This window comes from Hydra vulgaris, chromosome 07 (genome assembly GCF_038396675.1).
Source record: "Hydra vulgaris chromosome 07, alternate assembly HydraT2T_AEP".
In the NCBI taxonomy this organism is placed as follows: domain Eukaryota; kingdom Metazoa; phylum Cnidaria; class Hydrozoa; order Anthoathecata; family Hydridae; genus Hydra; species Hydra vulgaris.
Window position 1 is genome coordinate 24,847,253 of NC_088926.1, and position 10,040 is coordinate 24,857,292.

Here is a 10,040-nt window from a genome sequence, read left to right on the forward strand (position 1 = left end):
TTGTTTGTGCATAAAAATCCTTTAGCAAACTATAATTAGTCAAAACATATTTAAAAATAAGTAGGTTTTAGGAATGTTTCAAACATTGTGCAATTTTGGCAATAGAGAACGAAAAAGCTTACACATTAGGTTTAGATATAGTAATTGCGGAATTTGCGACGAATTGCGACGGCAAGAAAATTTAAGGTAGTTTAATAAATATAAAATGTCTTATTCTTCAACTTTTTTTTATTCTTAATGGCTTTTGAAGTCTGAAGATTGTATATTGCCCTACTTACAAAATAGACATTAAGTGAAACAAAACGAAAAAGACTTAGGACCAGAATTTACGGTCTTAAATCATTTTGACGGGTGTAGGGTTCCCGTCATTTTTTTGCGGAAGAAGAAAGGTGGGGGGGGGGGCTAAATTTATAGTTACGCCTCTGCTTCATTATGTGTTTGAATACTAATATTCTTTTTTTTTCAGCAAAACTAATCTAATTTACAAAAAAAAAAAAAGATAGCTAGAAAAAGTTTCAGTTCACGTTTGCACAAGCTCTATGATGACAATATTGACTAAGGTAAGTTATTTGAAGCATACAATTTTTTTGATAAAATGTTTATTTATGTCATGTAAATGACTATATTTTATATATATATATATATATATATATATATATATATATATATATATATATATATATATATATATATATATATATATATATATATATATATATATATATATATATATATATACCATATGCATATCTTTTATCCAGAGAATTATAAAAAAAATACTTGATAAATAAAGACAACAACTTTAAACACTTCTAATTAGTTATTCAAAAATATAGGCTTAAGTTTCCAAAATCTATAATAACAAACTAAAGATTTTTGGTTTGAAGAATCTTATAAAAGTCCAATTGGAGCTAGAAAATCATTCGAGATAACTAACTTCCAGAGATTGAGCTAACTCCAAACATTTATATGATTATATTTATGTCAAATAAGAATGCTATTCAAAAAACTAAGATGAATTGAGCTTGGTAACAAAAAGGATCCAAATTTGATAAAACTTTGGATCCTTTTGGTTACCAACGCCCCCTGCCCCTAACGTGAGGACAACAAGTTGATAAAAATTTCTACTATTCTGTACTTAATTTGATCTCATCAATAAACTTTAATTTTATAGTTATAAACAATATCTCTTTGCGTTTAAAAATTATAGCCATATATAGTTTGAACCAAATATAGTTTGTAACAAAATTTATATAGTTATAATTAAAATTTATATAGTACTAATTTTTGAATGAGGTTGCAGTATGAAATTTAAATTTTATTTATGAATATAAATTTAGTTAAGTGTAATTAAAAAAGTATTTTATTAACGTGTTGCTCTTACGTTTAGAGCAGGGGTAAAAAATTTTGGATCTTTTTCATTACCAGACTCTAATCATTGCATTTTTTTGTGAAGCATCAATATATGACATACGTCTAAATATATAAATGTTCAAAGTTTTCTCCATATCTAGAAGTTAGTTATTTTAAATGGGTTTCTGGTTACTATTGGACTTTTTTGGGACTTTTCTTACTAAAAGTTTGTGATTATAGATTTTTGAAATTAAGACCTTCATTTTTAAATAGTTAAATAGAGTATTTTACCATGCTGTTCTAATCTCTCAAGTAGTTTTTCTAATTCTCTAAATAAGCGATACTCAAACACCAAAAAATGCAGGATCCGTGTCAGATGAGTCCGAGTATTTTGCATAGTAGGATCTCAGCTATTTATCCTGTTGTCCTGGTTAACTGGGATGTATACATACAACTAATTTTGTATTAACATTTCTTATTTTAAAATATTATTAGAACTCAATGCTTAATTACATAAAAATTAAAAAACGTTGTAAAACCAAATCAAAGCAAGAAAAAAAAAATACCATTTGTAACGTGCATAGCAAAAACTGAAAATATGAAAATTCTCAACTTTAATTTCATTCTATCTCCAGAAAATAACTTTTTCGAAATCTTCAACTTGAATAAATTAGTCTTTATAATTTAAATTTTATAACATATGTTTCTAAAAAAAGTTGAAAATTTTTTAAGAAATGATTAAAATAAAGCAAGTTTTTACAACTTAAATAAATCACATCAAGAGAAACTAATATTTTTAAAAAGGAAGAGAGAGAGACAAATGCAATATAAAAACACCTCAATTTTAAATTTTTAGTTTATTTCTCAATAACAGTTTCACTTTGTGTTTAAATAAAATAATTGGCGACTTAATCAATTTTAAACTTTATGCAGTAGTGTAGCCAGAGAGGGGCAAAAGGGGCAAAGGAGCTTTTACTCTAGGCGCAAACAAATAAAAGTCAAACAAAAAAGAAGTAACAAAATAAAAACAAAATAAAAAAGCGTTTTTTGATGAAAAAAAAAGTTTTTTTTTTTACTTTAAAATGGCGCTTTTTGCTATTTTGGCCCCGGGTGCTAATGACCCTTACTACGCTACTAACTTGATGTCAATGTATTCAGTTTAGGGATAAAGTTTAAAGTCAGTATAAAGTTGTCTTCATATAACAAATAAAGATCATTTAAATATTATATAAATAGCCAAACAATGTGATGAATTTTAAATGATAAACTATTAACAATCAAAAACATACGTTTATAGTTGCTTTATATTAAATATTACTCAACATATTTAAATACACTCGTTGGAAGTTTTTAACTTTTGCATTACTGTTTTGATAAACATATCTTGATAGGCTCTTTTTAAAACATTTAAAGCGATTAAAAATGAGTAAACCTTTTATTGCATGATTTTCCACACTAAAGATTAAAAAAGTTATTAATCCTAATAATACGTTCATATACCTCTAAGATTACAAAAAGTGATCGAAAAAGTCTTTTGCATCTCCCATCTTAGGTTTTTTAGATTTTGTTGCTTTGGGGCAACAATTTGCAGCTATGTAACATTTGAAAACAGTTACACCATAAAAGTATATGTATTAAAGTTAATAGTATTCAATAGCATATAAAAATTTAAGGTCGCAATGTACAAACCTCAAAAACAACTGCTGTACTCGAAATATATTTTCTCTTTCTATAAATGAAATTCTATAGTAGCAAAAGAAATAAAAAATTTTCTAATTTCTTCATTATATTTTATTGTATCAGTAATTAACGTCAAAATATAAAAAGATTTTATTGTCTTTTTTTTTTTTGTTACAGAATATTTATGAAACTTTTGTAAACATTTGGTCATAAACACTTGAGCCTTATAAATAAATCAATTTTAGACTTTTGACTTTTTTTATTGTTTACAGGCTGCATGCACTATAATAAAACTTTTTTTTAATCTAGTGCAGCCTGAATACTTACAACGTCCTTTGTTGTCAATAAAAAAAAAGACTTTTTCTTTTCTTAGAGTGGGCAAAGCAATTCGCTACTTTTAGTCAAATACAAGCATTTGTGAAGCATCTTGTTTTTGCCTTTTTCATGTCCCTACAATGTAGGATATATTCTTTTTTTTTTCAAGGTTTTAAGGTGCTCCCAAAAGTCTTAGTTATGAGTTTATAATTTTTGATTTCACAATAAGATATTTGTTTAAAATAATGAATATAGAATTGTTCAGATTAAACAACCATCTGTAGTAACAGATGGTCGTTTCATCTGAACAATTCTCTTCGCTTTTTGATCCCAACGGTTTCTCAATGTTCTAAAGTTAAGAAGATTTATACGTTTAGTACTTAACTTTGAAAAAAAACAACCTCTTTGGGGTCTTTTTTTAAAAATCTCATGCTCTAGGTCAAAAACGGCCGGAAATTATGTGAGGTATTTTGTGGACAACCCCTTTGGATTACTAAAAACGGAAATAAAAAATATAACATATAATAATATATAACTTTATTAATAGTTATAAAATTAATGGGCAAAGTTTTATGAATTATATAAAAGTTTAACAACAAATCTGGTTCTACTGAATAAAATTATTAAAAGTTAGTTATCTCAAAAAAAAAAAAAGATCTTATATGTGTTTTTATTTATTCTATTTTTATGTGAACAAAACAAATTATACTTAAATCGAATGGAAAAAACATGCTTGGAACTTAATTATAACAGGCCGTGTATGCTTGTAAAAGCAAAAGAGCTATTATAATCTAGAAATTAAAATATAAATTTCCACACAAAAGTGAACTTGAAATATGAAAAGTTTGATAAAAAATACAGTGGGAAAAAAAGATCTTATAGGGCTGACTACTAGTTATGTCAACAAAATAGACTGAAGAGGGGTCAAAATTTTTTTGACAATTTATGCCAAGTGGAAGGTGGAAGGTCAAGAAAAGTTGACGTTGACAATCTTACTTTTTTTAATAAATTACTCAATATTAAATTAATCAATTAATAAATTACTCATAAAAAAAAAAAAAAATGTTTTTTTTTTTTAATTTTTTATTTTATTTGGGGAAATGGGGAGGGTTATCAAATGTTGACGAAATTTTAATAGAAGAGGCGGTGGGAAAAGAGAAACATTGCCAAAAAATTGTTGACATAATTAATGGACAGCCGCCAAGAAGAAAAGTGACAAATTAATGTTTGAATTCCTTTTGTCGAAAAATCAAAGCCATAATTTAATATGTCAATATAAAAGTCATAATAATGTTTACATATATATAAGTATAAACTGAATGTTTTCTAGTTTATGCTAGATAGAGTTTTACTAGTTTTAATAAAAAATTTCAAATGTGAGCTTTAAAGTTGGATTATTTAAAAATTTTTGCAATACTTAAAATTTTTAAACATTCAGTGGCTATTAGAAAAAATAGCTTACAAAAATGTTTTTATCCTTTTTATGTATTATTTCAATGTATAACGACTAATTATCTCTTTCATTCACGTAGAGATCATTTTGTTCAATAAAGTTTATTGAGTTCTGAACAAAAATACTCACTCCTCCACCAGCATGATTTAGACGCAATGGATGAACTGACGCGTAATCGGTTAACACAAAACGTGCGTTTTTTATTAATTTTAAGCATAGTCTATAGAAATATACCATATTCCGGAAGCTATTTTTATGGAAAACTATTTTACTCTTTTGAATTTAAAAAAAATTGCAAAAAAAAGATTTTTACGCTTTAACACGTTCGCTGCCGAGCTATTTTAAACTATGCTTTATTTCTTTGCCGAGCCATAATGTTGCAATGATTAATTTTTGCCGAGGCTGTTTTGCGCGATTTTATTTTGATTGCCAAGGCTAGATATCAATATTTTAATAAATAAAATATTTTTAACCAAAAATAATTCTATAGTATTTTTTATTCTGAATATAACTGACAAAAAATAAGCACTACGAGTATACTCGTACTTTGGCAATGGAGAAGAAATTTTTTTCTCCAGTGCCGAGTTTACTCGTAACACCGTAATGAGTTTAACTCATTGCGGTGATTTTTTTGCACATGCACATTGGCAGTTATCATGAGTAAAAAAGGTAATTTATATTTTGTTTTCTAATTCTAAATTGTTGTGTTTTTTAGACTAGAAGCTAAAATATATTTGATAGCTTCATTATGCTTCATGTTATTAAAAATGTGAAAAAAAGTACACAATAAAATGTTTTTTAATATATTAAAAAAACAAATTAGTGTGCACTTGGAATTTTTTACACAGTATACTAATTAATGTGTTTAAAGATAAGTAATTTCTTTTTTATAAATAAATAATTTATAAATTTATCAATCTCATATTAGCTCAACACAGATATTCCACAATTGAATCAGCACATATGATTATGGAAGATTGGGAGGATAGTGAAGATGATGATATTGAAGATTCTGATTCATTTTTCGCTTATACTACTACGTCTTCGAGCTTGACTGCATCAGAATCAGGTTCTGAAGATAATAACACTGAAGAAAGTGATGACGATCAGTTAACCGACGTTCAGCTAGCTGCCACTGCAGAAGATTTTTTAATGCCGCCGAAAAGAGCAAGAACAACGGTTGGTCTTGCTTATAGACAAAATCAAAATAAAGCTCAACAAGTAGATCTTATAAGTAACATTTTGCCTGACAAAACAACTTCTGAAACAAATACATCTAGAAATTCAAACCAATGGAAAGATGAGCCGAATATTGTAAAATAAATTCAATTTACTGGCGATCCTGGTTTGAAGACAAACATAGAGAGCAAGAGACCACTAGATTTTTTTAGACTATTTGTTACAGAAGAGCTTATAAATACTATGGTAGTTGAAATTAATCGCTATGCAACGCAAGAAATAAATAAGCAGCGTCTCCTCAGAAGAAACTCACGTTTTAAAGATTGGAAACCAATAAATTTAGAAGATATGCGGAGTTCTTCTTCATATGGGGTTTATCGAAATGCCATCTTTAGATCTCTAATTAAACATTTTAGTTACGATCAAAGCAAAAGTGGTCGGCTTAATTGTACTCGAAGAACGCGGAGTTTGTAATGACCTCATACTGCAATACAAAATTGCTCATAATTTACAATAGGTTGAATTTTACATTCTACAACTATAGTTTTTTTCATCAAACTCAGAATATATTTTAAGAAAAAATGGCCTGTGTAAAATTCCAACGAATCAAAGGTTATCCAGAACATTAGCACTTTTTCACAAACCATGTTAAAAACCGTTGGAACAAATTAACGCTAGATGGAATTAATACACATACAGTACTTCATTTTTCAAATTTATTACAAATAACCAGCTAACCAATAGAAAAATTACCGCAAGGGATTTTTAAGATAAAAAGCTCCTTAAATCTGCAAAAAAAGCTCCTAATTTTGCTGCCCCTTTTATTGATATATATATATATATATATATATATATATATATATATATATATATATATATATATATATATATATATATATATATATATATATATATATATATATATATATATATACATACATATATACATACATAAAACGCTTTTTTATTTAAAAAAACAAGGGGGGGGGGGATTTTAAAAGCGTACGTTTTCGGGGTGGGGATTGATTAAAAAGTACGCATAGCAACAGGAGGGAGGGTGGTCAAATTTTTAAACTCTTGGCGTACGTACTTTATGGACAGCCCCTAATGAGCAAATGATTTGCCTTGGCTACAAAACAGAGTTTTCGGCAAAGTAATGAAACTGAAAATGCAACTTTTTAACTATGAGATCCCTAAACAAAAGCTTGAATTAGATATTAAAGTTGGGCTTCAATTTTATATTCAACAAATTCAGTTTAGTTTTTTTAAGATTCTCATTCATCTGGTTAAAAGATCAAGTGCGGGTAAAAACTAAAGCTTGTAAAGTAGAAGAAAACTTTATGGAAGATATCTTGCACCTTATTAGTTTAAAGGAGTCTTTTTTTTAACTTCAGGAACACTTAAACCTTTTTCAACCAAATGTATCAAAGAGTCTATAGCCTATTTTCCGATATATACGCATACTAGTTCAAATTTTTAAAGAAGGTGAACAATCTTTACGTAAGTTAAAATTTATAAAAAAAAATTGTTGGGCCACTATTGAGCTAGAGTGGCCCAACAATTTTAAATTTCATTCATTAATTTTTTACATAAAGTTTTTTAAAAATTTATGGCATTAGCTACGTTACGTATCTTTTGGTCTGCATTGTGAACAGGCTTGAAGGCCGCTTGTGCTAAAATGAAGTCAATTGTTTACTGGTTTCGCATACGGGAGAAGAATCCAGAATAAGCATTTTTAATTTATATTTTATAATTAAGGGTTGTCCATAAAGTACGTATATAAGGATACGTACATAAGGGGGAGGGAGAGGACCTTTAAAAATTCCTTAGTAATGCTTGTTTTTCTACTTTATCATAATTAACAAGTACTTGTTGATAACTAAATATTTTTGAATTAAATAACAACTTTAAGGTGGTAGACCACTAATAAAAATAGAAAAAATCATTTTTTCAATTTTAAAGTTTTTAAGTAATATAATTATCGTAGATTACAAATTTCATACTAGTTTTATATAAAAATAAAGCTAACCTTATTAAAAATCAGTTTTTAATAATGCAGTTTAGGCATTTTCATAAATTTGTCCGTAGCAACAGATTGTTTATTCCGTTGCAATGTAGCTAAAAAGAAAGTTATCCCACAAAATACCATAAAAATTAATACAAAAAAACTTCATTTGTGGTGACTGCTACTCTAAAACTACTTTTTGTTTATTATTAAATGCTTTTGGTGCAGTGTGTTACATGGTTTTCAACGGATTTCTTCAGTAAATGTCTAATTACTTTACAACAACCACAACTTTCTTAGGCTAATTTTCTGTCTTCTATACTTTGGTTAAATAATAACTAAAATAATGGAAAATAAAGATAAAAGAAATAAAATAAGGTATAGCAAGAAACGTAGACTCTTCAGAGGAAACCAACATAAATCATCAAACATTGTAACTGAAGAAAATCTATCTAATTTAGAAGAATTACAATTCAAATGGAGCTCTGCAAAAAAATGAAGATATTGTCATCCTGTTGCAGTAGCAAATCTTCCGTCAATATTGTAAATAATGATTTTGTAAATAAAAATAATTTTTCTGCTAATAATGATCAGTCCAATGACTGCTATATTTTTATGAACACTAACATTTTAGAAGAAATAATTACTGCCATAGGCTGCTGTCCAAAATGTTCTGCAAATGTTAATTTTAACCATGATGCTAAACTTAAAAAAGGTTTATCACACTGTATATTTTTTTCATGTGCATCTTGCCAATGGGAGCAAAAGTTTTATCCTAGTAAAACTATAAAACGAGTCTTTAAATGCTTTAGTTTGGAAACGTTGTCCAAAAGATGTTTTTGTTGGAATTGATGTATTATATTTAGGTTGCTGTTCTGCAATCATTAATTTTAATGATCGACTTAATGGTATCAATAGAGTTTTTGAAAAACTTTATTTAAAACCAGGGCATTATTCTTCAAGTTTTTTGGCACCGTCTGATTTGAAAAGAGTTAGAAATATGGAAAAAAAATGTAATAAAAAGGGAAAAACTTTTATTGAATTATGATAACTCGATAAAAAGATAATAAAGTCCAAAAATGGTCAAAAATGCCCCTTTTTTGTTTTCGAAGTGTTTTTTTTATTTAAAAAAAAACTGTTTAATGTTTTTCTTTTGTTTTGGTACAGGATCTTTTTCATTATATTAAAAGCAAGTCTGAAAAATTTCAAGTTGATACCATACATAGTTTTTGAGATATTCACCGCAACGAAATAACCCTATTTTGGGGTTTTCGGGACAAAATTTCTCAAGCCATTTAATAATCAAAAAAAAAATGTCATTAAAATGTAAATTTTAATCAACTTATATAAAAATAATTTCTAAAATTTAGTTTTTGAAAGATTTTTCTTATTAGTGGTCTACCACCTTTAAAAAAAAATTAGGTTTAATTAAGTAATCGAGAGGGGGAGGAGGATAATTAACTTTATAAACCTTATTCCTAAACTAATGGTTAAATAAATAATTAAACGTCATAACAAGAAAAATAGAATGACATAAAAAACTTCAATTTTGAAATTTTAATTTTCATATAACTTATCTTTTAAAATACACTGTTTTTATCCAGAATTAGGAGTCTATGTGCTTATTCCGGATGCATATAAAATATATAAAAACACACACAATTTATACTAGCAATAAATTAATTAAGTTAATCTGTAAATGAAATAGAAGTGTTTTAATCAAAAAAGAAAATACATTATTTTATTCCCATTCATTTTAAATAAATTCCATAGTTGGACTATAATCAACAACACATGCAATTCATAACCAATTAGAACATTGCTCACATGCAGATCATTGGTTAACTAACCTATTCACCCAATGACTTTCACAAGAATAACAAAGGCTATCACCAGATTTCAAAATACTGTTTGAAATTTGAGGTAAATATGGGTCTTCTGATTAATTCTTTGAATTTCGACTTTTTTTATTTGGTGGTTTAGCCGACTGACTTTGTTTCAATTATTTCTTCTCTTTTCTGTCGATTTTCTGCTTTTTGATTTGCAGTAGCAATT

General features: G+C 27.2%; 2 protein-coding genes across 4 annotated transcripts in view; one reads left to right on the forward strand and one right to left on the reverse strand.

Annotated features, from left to right (window-relative positions):
• The window catches only part of LOC136082363 (titin-like), a 97,027-nt gene extending 94,957 nt beyond the window's left edge, over window positions 1-2,070 (reverse strand). For 2 of the 3 annotated variants that reach the window (XM_065801443.1, XM_065801442.1), the window contains exon 1: window positions 1,920-2,070. In XM_065801443.1, the coding sequence (XP_065657515.1) occupies window positions 1,920-1,977 (58 nt within the window). In that variant the 5' untranslated portion in view covers window positions 1,978-2,070. The remainder of the gene's footprint in view (window positions 1-1,919) is intronic. The other variant, XM_065801445.1, reaches the window with a different exon arrangement.
• Window positions 2,071-5,322: 3,252 nt separating this feature from the next.
• Window positions 5,323-6,259, forward strand: LOC136082364 (uncharacterized). Its single transcript, XM_065801446.1, has 2 exons — window positions 5,323-5,470; window positions 5,730-6,259. Exons 1-2 carry the CDS (start codon window positions 5,458-5,460, stop codon window positions 6,122-6,124), a joined length of 408 nt encoding a protein of 135 aa, XP_065657518.1. The 5' UTR covers window positions 5,323-5,457; the 3' UTR covers window positions 6,125-6,259.
• Window positions 6,260-10,040: the final 3,781 nt, after the last annotated feature.